This window comes from Daucus carota, chromosome 3 (assembly GCF_001625215.2).
Source record: "Daucus carota subsp. sativus chromosome 3, DH1 v3.0, whole genome shotgun sequence".
Classification (NCBI taxonomy): Eukaryota; Viridiplantae; Streptophyta; class Magnoliopsida; order Apiales; family Apiaceae; genus Daucus; species Daucus carota.
In genome coordinates, this window is record NC_030383.2 from 39,800,380 (window position 1) to 39,814,215 (window position 13,836).

At 33.7% G+C, this 13,836-nt stretch overlaps 2 protein-coding genes across 5 annotated transcripts; one reads left to right on the forward strand and one right to left on the reverse strand.

The window, feature by feature from the left end:
- Positions 1–3,523: 3,523 nt before the first annotated feature.
- LOC108214453 (histone acetyltransferase MCC1) lies at positions 3,524–8,272 on the reverse strand. Of its 4 annotated transcripts, XR_010289699.1 has the most exons (9): positions 8,080–8,268; positions 7,797–7,989; positions 7,375–7,519; positions 6,959–7,058; positions 6,377–6,605; positions 5,899–5,994; positions 5,144–5,313; positions 3,941–4,186; positions 3,524–3,855 (listed from the first exon to the last, which is right to left on the reverse strand). XR_010289699.1 is itself a non-coding variant. In XM_064088792.1 (7 exons), exons 2-7 carry the CDS (start codon positions 7,901–7,903, stop codon positions 5,145–5,147), a joined length of 846 nt encoding a protein of 281 aa, XP_063944862.1. In that variant the 5' UTR covers positions 7,904–7,989; positions 8,080–8,267; the 3' UTR covers positions 4,898–5,144. The 4 variants fall into 4 exon arrangements, 3 of the variants coding, with proteins under 3 accessions (XP_063944862.1, XP_063944864.1, XP_063944863.1); XM_064088792.1 differs by lacking the exons at positions 3,524–3,855; positions 3,941–4,186 and having other exon boundaries at positions 4,898–5,313; positions 8,080–8,267; XM_064088794.1 differs by lacking the exons at positions 3,524–3,855; positions 3,941–4,186; positions 6,959–7,058 and having other exon boundaries at positions 4,898–5,313; positions 6,377–6,480; positions 8,080–8,272.
- Positions 8,273–9,734: 1,462 nt separating this feature from the next.
- On the forward strand, positions 9,735–12,168 carry LOC108214452 (heat stress transcription factor A-1b). The gene is made up of 2 exons (XM_017386448.2): positions 9,735–10,098; positions 10,686–12,168. The coding sequence occupies exons 1-2, from the start codon at positions 9,859–9,861 to the stop codon at positions 11,844–11,846; spliced, it is 1,401 nt and encodes a 466-aa protein (XP_017241937.1). The 5' UTR covers positions 9,735–9,858; the 3' UTR covers positions 11,847–12,168.
- Positions 12,169–13,836: the final 1,668 nt, after the last annotated feature.

Sequence of the window (13,836 nt, forward strand, 5' to 3'; positions counted from 1 at the left end):
TTGGATAGATATTATCGATCTTTTATTATATATAGGATCAGTTACATTTGGTGTTTTGTATCTTCATGTTCGATTTTTAGTTTTTTCGCTAGTGTTCATGATAATTGTTTGCGATTCTTGGATGGTGACGGTGGAGTCGGTGCACTGGTGACTTAATTAGTGCGGGTTGCAATATTAGATTAGCCTGACTGACTAATTTTATTCCGTGATTCTAGTTTTAGATTTGTAATTTTGAATATTATTTGGTTTTAATAGTAGTAATTGCAAATCTTAAAATCAGTTATTTTTGAATGGATAGTTGACTCCTTTTTAAATTTGTTTATCAAATTTGTTTATATTTGGAATTTGACTTTCCACTACATGCATTAACTTGTAGTTTTGTTTTTAATTTGAGTAAATTATGCTTTAATTTGAATAATTAATTGACCGTTTATATACAAATGAATTATCTTAAATTGATAAATTTAAATTTGAAATTGGTTTTGGATTTATATGTCTTAAATATGTTTTAATGCTCCTTAAATGTGTTGTCTGTATATTATGGAGATTAGTCAACTTTTCTTAAGTTATAATCAATTACTATCCAAATTTGAAAATTGTTTACTTTTATTATTTTTCAAAGATTCAAAATTTAAAAACCATTTATGGGTGTCATTAATGATGACTTTATTGTGCCTTTAATGGCTTTATCGTGCTTTTTATGGCTTTTTGTTCCAATTATGGATGCCACTTTTAATGGCTTATTGACCATTTTGATGATCATTTTATTTAATTATATTTCATCCTTTACTCCTCACTTAAATTTTAATTTTTATTGTTCCAAAAAAATTAATTTTTATGTGTCTAACCAAAGGATTTTCCTTTGGTTAGAAATTAATTAATATTTCTATATTATTTTATTTTCTATCTATTTTTAATATATATATTTTTTTGTTTTGCTTTTTATTAGATTTTCTATTTTACTTTAATTAAACTTATATGTGTGTGATTTTTTTGTATGTTGATTTATGTTTTGTTTGATTTGTTTTTTCAGGATACTCTGGAAGCTACGGGACTTATGGGTTTTCTTTACTTATTCATTTAAGCTTTATTGTCTAAGCGTCCGGAGTTATGCTTGCATGACTTTCGGTTAGATGATAAACTTTCTTGAAAGAAAGAAATCCCTGATGCGGTTTATTGTATTTCGATACAATTCATCTACGTGTATGTAGACTTTACAAAAAAAAGATCACAGACTCAGGATGAATGCATAAAAAACCTGAAATTTACTGTATTTAGAGGTAACAGACTCTCAAAATTCACTTTACAAAGTTAAAAATTAATAATATATTATTTATAAAAATAATTTTTATTAAATATATTGAAACTGGATCGGATTCGGATATCCGGTTTCTTATATATAAGTGATCCGGATCCGTATCCGAATTTATAGAAAAAAACCGGATCGGATATCCGGTCCGGTTTATTCGAATCGGATATCCGATTTTCCGGATTTTTTTAATCGGATACCGGATAGGAAAATCGGATAATCCGGATTTCAGATTTTTATGCTCACCTCTAGCGCGCGGCTTCTCAACTAGTTAACTTATAAACATTAATAATACGGTATTATTGGAGCTGGGTAGTTTGCATGCATGTGTAGTTTTGAATTTTTGTTCCTATATATTGCTTTTGTCAGTGATCGGATTCGACGGAGCATAGTACAGTAAAAACTCTATAAATTAATAATGTCGAGATCGGGAAAATTTTTTAATGTAGAGAGTTATTAATTTATCGATAAATTAATAATTATTAATTTAAAGAGTTTTTAATTGATTATATTGTAAATACCAAACGAAAAAAATATATTGTATATAAATTAACATACCAAACAAAAAAGCAAATTAGTCTCTGCCTCTTAGAATTACATTGCAGCGAACTTTGGGACTACCGTGTTCATATTTATTGGAAATCAATAACGATTTTTAAAGTACTGTACAGCAAATGTAAAGAAGAGGAATAAATGTTTTCAATATATTCTTAAACAGGTTTGGCATATATAAATTACATGAATATGTTAGAGTATTCAAACCATATCTCACAGGATGGCCCGAAATCTAAAAAGAAAACAGACAACTATTGAATCATATTTTAATAGAGTGTAATATATTTTTTTTCAGTTTCTATGAATTATTAATTTATGATTTTCTTGGGAACGAAAATTATAAAGGGATTTCCCAAAAAATTATTATCTTATTATTTTATCGAGTTTTTCAATTTTTTACATTGACCCAAGTCGGGACCGGACAAATTTATTATTTTAGAGAGTTTATTAATTTACCGAGTATTAATTTAAAGAGTTTCTACTGTATTGCTATGGGAAAATCTTCAATTGCATGTTAACATCACATACTTAGAGTTAGAGGGGGCCCCGTCAAAATACAATTAAAAAAACCATACAAATTAGGGCTATTTTCAAGTTTGGAGTTGTCTAAAGTTTTTTTTAAAAAGAAAATTAATACTCTACTCCACACAAAAAATTACTTTATATAAATATAAGTTGAAACTAGAAATTTATTATATGTAAATATGTTTTATCATCCAAATAATTTTGATTAATAAACCAAACTCATAAAATTATATACTCCTTTAGTATGTTGTTTACGTTCACGCATTTTGAGACTGCTGTGAAGTAGAGTTTCATAACGTTTTTTTTTTCGTTTTTTTAATAAAAAATTTAACGTCAAACTTTTATTCCGAAAAAAATTTAAAAAATATTATAAAACTATACTTAATAGAATCATTAAAATGCATGCCAAAGAATAACGTAAAAAATATGCGGGGAGCAAGGAGTACGTGTATATATATAAGGTCAGGTTCCATATAAAACCGGTTAAACTTAAAACCTTAGAACTTCCACGGAGCTTCTTCTTCCCCTTGTATACACTCACTCAGCAGCTTAGGATCAATTGCTGATTCTACTCTTTGCTAGCGGGATCCAGTACACCATTACCTCCTTACTTGGATCTGTTCTTTCCCCCATTTGAGATTTCTGAGGGTAGTGAGGGTTGTTTCCTCTTATCAATCTCCGCTTTAGATTTCACCCCTTTATCATTTATCTTATAAAAAAAAATACCTATTTCCTTTATCATTTATCTTATAAAAAAAAATACCTATTTCATAATAGAAATATCCATATCTAATGAAAAAATGGTGTGGTTGTACTATTTATAAAACGGTTTGTCTAGTGTATGCCCACGGGCACATGCTAAGCGCGGAAACTTTTGTATTTGGGAGATTTTGATTGGTGTGGTTGGTGTATTTGCAGGGGGTCCACCATTATCAAGAGAGAGGAACCAATCAAAATCTCTTAAGCACAAAATTTTCCGCGCTTAACATGTGCCCATGGGCACACCATAGAAAAACCGTTTATAAAATACCAATATCAAAGTAGTACCTTTAATAGTTGAGAAAAAAATTATGATCCAGTTAACGTTAAATTAACATTTCAATGACGGATGGTATTTTTGATAACAAACCATAGTATATAATAACAACAGTTGTAAATCAAAAATGAATAATGATATCATTCATAAATATCACGAGCATGGAAGCCTGTGCCCGAGTTTCAAGTCAGAACTTCCCCGCATTGATCATCAGTCTAAAAGAAAATCCTAAACGTTGTGGATCTGTTACAGTCTCGGCTAATGCTGCCACAAAATGAATCACCATATAATCTCAAGTTCTCAACTATCTTCTTTGGTGGTAAAGGTACTAATAATCCGGACATTACCTACTCCTCCTGAAGAAAAAGGCGTGCACAGTCCCTTTAAAACTCATCCAATAAGTCAACCTCCACAATTACCAGCTGCTCACCTGCAAGTATTCACCAATTAATTGTTTAACCACCAAATTTAAAAGATTTTTACTGACAAAACACACATAATGTACACATAAATACCATCAAAATTATGCACAAAGCATTTCATGCTTTCTTCCATTCTGTTCCTTCGTCCATAGCAATTACAGCCACACTTTTGCTTTCAGCACAGGCAGCTTTGCCTTGCCGTATCTTTCAAAATGAATATTCCAAAGAGTTGTTTGAGCGGCCTCTTTTGTTTCCTTGAGCACGGTCACTTTCATCCATTGAAAATTGGAATGCTCTTTAACTTCTTGGTCACCACGAGCTAGTATCTCTCTCTAGTCTCTACATAAGCCACCAATCAGCCACTCATGGCTCTAACAGAATACCCTAATAAAGAACTTCAGGCAAGACTTTTGCTGCTCATTCATATTTCCAAACCATAGGATTGACAAATTAATTTTACCAGCAAGTATAGGACAATTGTGGTAGGACAGGCTTTTCAATATTACCAACAAATGCGCTCAAAGACAAACGATCAAGGCTCGGTTTAAGGGAGAGAACAAGTACCAACTGAAAAGAACTAAATCTGTCCATTTTTTCAATTTTCTTTCATAAATGAATTTCACAAAATCCTTTTTTTTTTCACGGGTGTTCCTGTTTAGTTGTGGGCATAAAGTATCCAAAATTGATTTATTCAATTTAACATTCCAGGAAATATGAAAACAAGCGTACTTCATATGGAATCAACCTCTCGCATTCTATATTCTATATACAGAAATCTATGCAGAATCAGTCAGATAAAGATATCTTTACTAATACAAACATAATGCACAATGGTATAGTCATGCTTATGGAACGAGTCAAGAAAAAATGCTTCACTATTGTACCATAGGGCCAAATATATGAAATTATTTTACCGATCTGATATATTTATCTACCTTGCTGTGATTATTAAAGAAAGTGGAGCACAGAAAGAAGGGGGGGCAACACTAAATACCATTTTCTTAGTTCACTCACTAGGGATTGCAAAGAGGGTGGCGGAGACAATGGAACTGAAGAATAAAAATCTACTGTTGAGCTTTGCTGTCTAGATAGAAATTTAAGTGTCCAACTCTGGGAAAAGGAGGAACAACTACATACACTTGCAACATAAGAGCATGGTCAAGGCTACTATGAAGTTGATCAAATAAATAAAAGAAACAAACTTCCAAGAACAAGATACAATTGACTATCGGGATTTGATCTTGTGTTACAGCAGTGAAAAGATCATTATAAGTTAAAACAATCTGACACAATAACCTCAGTTGTGACTTGTGAGGATTCTCTTGTTTTGCGTTGTTGGTAGTAGGCCACTGCTTTCTTTACACTTCATCCACACAGGTACCTTCTTATCTTTCTTCCTCCATAACTTTGATGCAGCTGCTTTAAATCCACACCTTATGTAAGCAATGAAAATCGTCGCAAGTTCTCTAGAAAACAGTAGGTTCAAGGAACTTAGTTAGTTGATGAGAGTAAAAATTTTGTTATTAAAAAGTCAGCCAAAAAACATTGTGTTATTATCAACATGCTGCAACATATATACAATTTTACATATTTCAATACATGTGATCCTCAATCTTTATCCCATCACCCTTCATTGACAAGCTTAATTACAATGCTATTTGATCTTGTTTTGATGACCCCCTAGTACTAGTAGATATCCTACGATTTTTCCCCCCTTACTTTTAACTCTAATGATGACCAAGATATATTAAAATTTACTTTTGGCTAAGCAGATTATAATAACTATATTTGTCCAAAGACATCCAATCTAACTTTAACAAACAAAAAAATAAATAAATAAATAAATAAATAAAGTGATCATCAAACACCTAAAATTTAAAATTTTACGACCCAAAGCAACTATTTTCTTATATTTTGTAGTTCCACCTTTGTTTTTCTCCAATCTAAAAAACAACTTAAACCTCCAGGCTTAATGAACTGTACGAATTAATTCTATTAGTTTAAAATTTAGCAAACAATCTTTGTAATTGACATAATTGAACGATATGAACCTCTGCCATGATATTGCTTTTTTGGGCAACGGGAAGGGGAGCTGACCCCCAGAGAAGGTAATCTTTTGTGTTTCCAGTGTCTTACGTGATACACACCTGATGTTAGTTTATAAAAGAGGAAAATTAGCATCTTTTCTCATCATATACGCACGGCTTATATATGTATATATGAACCTAGTACTTAAAGTAGGAATATATGTCAAATTGAGGGACATATGCCCACAAATGACAGACACTACCCCTCACTCAGGTTCAAGGCACATGATAGGCATTTCACTATCTTTGACCTTGGAAAGTTTCAACTATAAAGTTTAATGGCCAGATTGCTAACAAATAAAGATTGATGGTACACGTATGTAACACTAAAGGTTCAAATTATATATAAGCCTTTTCGTAACGGAAGAACATCAGTCTTAAACTCTTAATGAACTTGAATATACTTCCAGGTACTAGCATAAATTTAGAAAAAGACACTTACAATGGCGAGCAAGGAGATCGACCACCATTTACATAATATATGAACAGGTATGAATCATAATGCTGCCCGTTGATGAAATAGAAAGCGTGCAATCTCCGTACACACTGAAAGGACATTTTCTCGTAAAGATGGATGGCAGAATTATTGTAGGAAATCACATGTAGGTAAACTGCTTGGCACATTGTAATGTTTGAAGCATACTTGATAACCTCTTTGATTAATGAAGTGGCTGAAAAACAGCAAAAGACATCTTATTGCAAAGGATGACAGAAGTCGCAAAAAAATATGAACTTTATAAATAGGATAATCACATCTTCTGGCATCCAAACTCGTGTCAGTTTCCAAATTTGGTTATTATTTTTGTTTACCAAAAACGCAAACCCTCAAAACTTGACTTTTATAACATTAAAGATCCCACATTAATTTAAGCTGCCAGATATGCCAGCGGAATATCCAGTGGATGACACCCTTGCACTTTTCCCACTGCCCCCCCCCCCCCCCCAAAAAAAAAAAATATTTCTCTCCATCCCTTTTCCTGCCAAGAGATGTGATTGTGCTATATTACAAAGACAAAGAACTGACCAATGCCAAAATTTCTATAAGATTCCACCACTCCAAGTGTCAAAATATAAACTAGAGTCTGGTTTGCTTCTGACGTTTCGAATCTGAGTATATCTTCCACCTGTGAATAAATTATGTTTGCAGATGATAAGTTCCTAAAGTTGAATATATGAAACAAATGATCTATCAATGCACACACCTGCCAACTCTAACTAATTTTTCTAAAATGATGGATGCATCATAAGAGGTTTCTTTAGACCTTATTCTTACATAAATCATCCAATACTAATCTTTAGTATTACTATCAAAACATCATCTGCGTATAAACAATAAGTTTCTTACATAAATCTCCCATACTAATCATGATTTTCAATTTTCTCGACAAGAAGCGATAAGTTGAATGCAAAGTTTGCTACTAGTGCAGACACAGAACTCACATCACTTCCTTTTGCCATAACAAGTCTGGCAGTGACAAATCCAATAAGCTGATCACTTAGACCATCCGAGCGATTCCGATCAACAGCGCCCCAGGAGACAATATCACGACCATGAACAACATTCAAGTAGAATTCCGACTCATATCTAGAAAAAGAAACAATTGGTAGTGGCCAAACAAATTACTCCCTCTGTTTTGAAATACGCATATCTCTAAGCTCTTTGACTTCATAGTTTAAATCATCATTTTTAGATTATTTTTTTTGTTTTGAATAAAAATACATGATTAATATTATAATTCAAAAAAGTAAAATTTTAAAAATAATAATTTTAACTAGCCGGCCAAAGGACTCAGAAATTCGTGAAAAAAAGTGATAACCTATATTTCAAAACTGACGTGAGCAGAGAAATTAAAAGTAATAACCTGATAGGAAAAAGATCGGCATGGAGTTTCTCGAGAAGCTGCAAATCAGAGGGCCTAATAGGCCTATAAAAGATACTAGCACAAGGCGGTTTATACAGGTTCACCATCGATGCGATTGAAATTCAGAGATGAAGTGAATTTGTACTAATTAGTAACCTGAATTTGGGGGAAATGTAAGGATTGCTCATGAATCCTTCAAGATCAACATCAAAGAGATTGAAATGTGAATGATTAGATACGGAAACTATATGAGCTGAATTAAGATGACAAGTGATTAACATACCGATTGATGTTTGATCTAACAACTTGAAAGATGTCGAGTAGATGAATCTGTTGTGTATATGCAGAATTCGATGCAGCTCTTGTTTTTTGGTTCTTCAATCTTCCCTCGCCAAAACAAAGCAACCGGGCTTCTTTTTCTTCTCGGGAGTACTATAAAGAATTTTTAAGAAAATTAAAAAATAACCAACAAACCTTCTGGTTTTCATCGTTGACGCGTAGGATATGACTAAACTGCCCCGGCGTGCTCATGCTTAGGGGTGAGCAAAATCGAACCGGAACCGAAAAACCGAACTGAACCGTGTAAATTTGGTTCGGTTCGGTCCTAATTTTCTAAAAATTCGGTCCATTCGGTCCGGACCGAATAAACCGAAATAAAATTCGATCCGGTCCGTAAAAAAATATTTCGGTCCGGTCCGGTCCGGTCCGTAAAAAAATATTTCGGTCCGGACCGAATAGACCGAATAGTCCAAAATATATATATTTTTTAATTGATATTTATATTATATATAACTTATATGTTATAATTATAATATGTAATTTGTAAATTTAATTATATCTATCTTTAATGAATTGGAGGTGATTAATTAATATGAAAATTTTAAAATAAATCACGAATTTTAATTTTATTTATAATATAAGTTTTTAGTTTTAAAATAATTTCAGTTCTTTTGGTCCGGACCGGACCGAACCGAATTATTTCGGTTTGGTCCGGTTCGGTCCAATATAACTTCGGTCCGGTTCGGCCCGAAAAAAAAATGAAACTTCGGTTCTCGATCTATTCGGTTCGGTCCGGTTTTGGACCGAACCGACCGAATGCTCAGCCCTACTCGTGCTCTAGGCTGCGGTGATAATTTCCTGTAAATCGGGGTGTTTTACCCGATCTAAATTTTGGATAAAAAAATTCGACTTCAATAAAAAATTTCACATGAGCCTCATATGTTCAGTATTCAATCAATTGAGAGTCCAGATGCTTAGACGGAATTGGATATTTAATTTTATATTTGTTCCCTTTAATCAAATTTTTATATTAGAGATATGAATTTCGACACGGATGTCTATATGAAATTGGATTACAATGTTGTTTTAATTTTATATTCACTCTTTTCATCTTAATTTTTATATTAGAGATATAAATTTATATGAATGAGTAAAAAATGTGGGTATGATTTATACACGGTTCAAGACGATACACGTCTCAAGACGATGATCAATATAGCTCACATCATAAGGTTGACTAAAATTATAGGTATCAACTATATATTATTGAAGTTGAATTTTTTTACATAATATAATTTTTATTAATTAATTTTGAGTTAGGACAGGGTTGGAGATCTTGACTTATGGAAAATCGGAATCAGCTTATTTCTATAGGTTGCATGAAAAATTTATAAATCAATTTCTGATTTATATATCATAATTTGAAAAGTTGAAAATTCTAATTTTATTGGTGACTTATGTTTGGTTTTAAATTTTGATTTTAGAAATATTATAAAATCACTTAAAATAATAAATTATTATTATAATAATTTATATATTTGATAAATTATAACTATTAAAAAAAAATTGTTTTCACTAACATTTGAATACACCCGAAGGAGATAAAGAAAAAGCAGGTCGAAAAGAGGAGGCGACTGGCGGTGTGTCCCAGCGCAGCACACAAATACACAATATACATGTAGGAGAGAAACGTGTGTTTATAATATAGCTGATATTATTATTATTATATTAAATTAAATAATCTTAGTAAGGGGAAATAAATCGGTGGTGTTAGAATCGTGGGATGGAACAGGAGAGCAAAAGCAGTAATTCAGTAGCGATCGGCGGGGGGAATTCACCGGCGCCGTTTCTGAGCAAGACTTATGAAGTTGTAGATCATCCTTCCACCGACCCTCTCGTTTCTTGGAGCTCCGACGGCAACAGCTTCATCGTCTGGGATGTTCCTCAATTCTCCTCTCTTCTTTTGCCCAAATACTTCAAGCACAACAATTTCTCCAGCTTTATCAGGCAATTGAATACTTATGTTCGTCTCTCTCTCTCTCTCTCTCTCTCTCTCTCTCTCTCTCTCTCTCTCTCTCTCTCGCTCTCTCTCTCTCCCCCTCTCCCCCTCTCCCTCTCCCTCCCTCTCTCTCTCTCTCTCTCTCTCTCTCTCTCTCTCTCTCTCTCCCTCCTATAAAGATATCATTATGTTAAACATTCTTGCTGTACCTTTTCATATTTACCCTTACCTTATTTGGTTTTGAGAACTAGGGTTGATTTTTATCCATGTGATATTACAAAATGAGTTTCCTCGACAATGAGCTTGTGAATCAATTAATTAACTTCCCAATTCGTTTTATTTAGTAAATAGGTTCTTCAATCTTGATCATCATTCCTACCTATCTTGTCTGCCAATGCCTATATGTTTCTAATTTCGTACCTGCAGCTGTTTATTATAAGTCCTATTGTTCTACCCATTGCATTTATGTTTTAAATTGCATTTTTTCTTAAGGGTTTGCAGGAGTCCTTGGTGTTCTTTGATGTTTTCTATAGGAATTTACTGTAGTTCCCTATTTTGTTTTGTTTTTCATGCTGTTGCATTTCCCCTGTCTTTCCTTTTTAATCTCACAGGGGTTTAGAAAGATTGACTCAGAGCGTTGGGAGTTTGCAAACGAGGGGTTTCTCAGAGGCCAAAAGCACCTTTTGAAGGGTATAACCAGGCGAAAACCTGGTCATCCACAAACTCAACAGCAAGTTCCTCAGGTTCAGACCCAGTCCGCGGCTTCTTCACTTGAAGTTCGATTTGGGATAGATGAAGAGGTCGAAAGCCTTAAAACCGACAAGAATGTCCTCATGCAGGAGCTTGTCAGGTTGCGGCAGCAACAGCAAGGGACAGATAACCAGCTGCAGACTGTTGTGCATCGAGTCCACTTAATGGAGCAACGTCAACAACAAATGATGTCATTTCTTGCAAATGCCATGCAGAGGCCAGGCGTCTTAGCCCAGCTTGTAGAAGAGCAGAGTGAGAACAACCGGCGAATTTCTGGAGCGACCAAAAAAAGGAGACAACCAAAAGAAGAAATTTTTGTTGGCAAGCATGGCAATCTGTCACCCACTAAGCAGATTGTTAGGTACCAACCATTAATAAATGAAGCAGCACAAGAAATGCTCCGTAAAATTCTTCAGATGGATACATCTTCTAGAATGGAACCTACTCTAAAAAATACAAATGCTTTCTTGATTGAAAACGGACCTTCTTCTACCAATTTGTTAGACAATGGTTGCTCCTCCAGTCGGAACTCCGGAGTCACCCTTTCAGAAGTTCTACCAGCTTCTTCACAGCCCTATGCAGAGTTGGGTCATCCTCATCATCCCTCAGCTGTCCATACTGAAACCCAATCTTTTCCAAAGACAAGTATGCTTGATCCTCCGAAAGAAATGGGTGTGAATGATTTCTCTTATGAAGGTCTGAATATGGATTTAGGGTTGCTAGGAGGTGAGATTCCTCTTCAGACTGATGAATTATCTTCCAATTCTGATGTACATGCCTTGCTGGATGATGTTCCCAAACTTCCAGGCATAAATGATATTTTCTGGGAACAATTTCTTTCGACAAGCCCACACACCGGTGATTCTAGTGATGATGACAATCGACATAGCACCCTGGAAATCAAAGATGGCAAGGAACAAGAGACGCAATTTGTTCAAGAGAATGGATGGGACAGAACTGCGCATATGAATCATTTAACTGAACAGATGGGGCTTCTTGCGTCAGGCGCGGACAAAGTGTGATTTTCATATCAGCTGTCTTATCTTCCAAGGGAGCAAAGTAGATCCACTTCTGCTACTTTGATGACCTGGACTTAATCTACATTTCCATCAATTGCATGTAAAAGGTACATCTGAGCGATCTAATATCTTTCATATAATTCCTTAGTCAGGCTCAACCACTCACCTGTGTGTCTCTGGTTATGACATTAGATCCATGGTCCTCCATATATTTAGAACAACATGCGCTTAATCTTAGCTGATGAGGTTTGTATACAAGTCAATGTGAAATATACTCTGTACTTTCTTTCTTTTATAAATGGAAAAAAAATAGCTTAAAGGTTTTTTTTTGTTTCCATCAGTACGTATGTAAAAATATACTCTGTAGTTTCTTACTCTTATAAATGGAAAAAAAAATAACTTAAAAGGTTTTCATTTTGTTTCCCACAGTATGTTTTGGATGTGTTCGCTTATGGTAAATTATCTTTACTATCATTATCTCTAAACATTGTTGAGCAATGAGAATGTTTGGATGTAAAGCTTATGGTAAATTATCTTTACTATTATCTATAAACACATTGTTCAGCAATGAGAAGGTTAATAGACTATATGAAGCAACCACATGAATCAGAAAGTTTGCATATACAGAGAAAATCATTGTTGTGATTTGTGAATTTAAGTTACAAGTCTTGCCCTATACGAAAGACAAATTTGATCTTTGTCGCCTTATATACAATCAGAACCACGCCGAGTTCAGGAATTCAAGCTGTACAGTATCTTCACCAAAATATAAACTAAATTTCACTTGCTATTTTTCACAAGTCATGACGCCACAACTATGACCAAAATAAAGAGAATGATCCCAAAAATGACCAGCAGCAAACAGCTCTGCACAGAAAGCAGAAAACCAAAGAAACAATTTAGATATCAGTATTGGTGTTGCACTCACAACTTATTAACCATGTTCAATTCTTTTTAGCATAATGAATGAAGGAATGCATAGTCATTTAAGAGGGAAAAAAGTTGCGAATTGTGATGAGTAACGAAATTAATTTCTGATTCTTGGAAGCTTCTGTGAGATGGAAAGTAGCCCGAGTGGTTGAAGAATGCGTACTCTGGATGTTTGAACTTATATCATCTAAAAGACAAACAGTAGGCTAAGATGAGGAAGTTTGTTTGAATATTTGTCTGCACTAATTGTCGAATTCTCTTACAACCGAGTGAAAATCTTTTGCAAGTCCAGCATCAGCAGCCCTCTTTGCAGAAAATAGACATGTTTAAGCATTTAGATATATAATTTGCAGTATCTACCATGAATGACTTGTGATAACAGTATGAAATTGTTAAGTAACCAACTCATCTAAACCTTAAGGTATCACAAGCCAGACAAACATATAACCAAATTAAACCAAACATATAATCAGAAACAAACACGAACCCAAGACCCCTAGTAATTCCTTTTGCTTAGAGTAAGAGGAGGAGGGGTTGTTTTCTGTTTTTACTCCTTCCGTCTTCTTTTACATGTTTATTTTGACTTTTGACCGGTTAAATTGATTATATTTTGACTGAAATTTACGTGTATCATATAATTGAAAAAAATAATAAAGATTATATCATTAGAAAGTACATTTAGTCTATTTAATATGCAACTTTCGAATTTTAATAATTGGAAAAAATAATAAAGATTATATCATTAGAAAGTACATTTAGTCTATTTTAATATGCAACTTTCGGATTTTAAAAATAATGAATACATAATTTGTAATGTTTAATCAAAAATCGGTCAATTTAACTCATTGAAAATCAAAATAGACATGTAGAACTTGGAAGAGGACCTTGAGTTTTTTAAAAGCAAGTGCAAATGAGTGCAGATATAACGTAGTTTCACTCCAAATTTCACTTCAAAAATAAGATGATCACCTGCATTCACTTGCTTACTCTCCTAAAAAAAACTTGGTAGCACAGCCTAATAAAACTTTCGCAGATTTGTGGGCGCGTACACAATCGGTCCATT

Coding starts and splice junctions, on each gene's coding strand:
- LOC108214452 (XM_017386448.2), top strand. CDS start 9,859: ATGGAACAGGAGAGCAAAAGCAGTAATTCAGTAGCGATCGGCGGGGGG. Junction 10,099..10,685: donor TCAGGCAATTGAATACTTAT/GTTCGTCTCTCT, acceptor TTAATCTCACAG/GGGTTTAGAAAGATTGACTC.
- LOC108214453 (XM_064088792.1), bottom strand. CDS start 7,903: ATGGTGAACCTGTATAAACCGCCTTGTGCTAGTATCTTTTATAGGCCT. Junction 7,520..7,796: donor GCCGATCTTTTTCCTATCAG/GTTATTACTTTT, acceptor TTCTTTTTCTAG/ATATGAGTCGGAATTCTACT. Junction 6,606..6,958: donor TTATAGAAATTTTGGCATTG/GTCAGTTCTTTG, acceptor GCTGTTTTTCAG/CCACTTCATTAATCAAAGAG.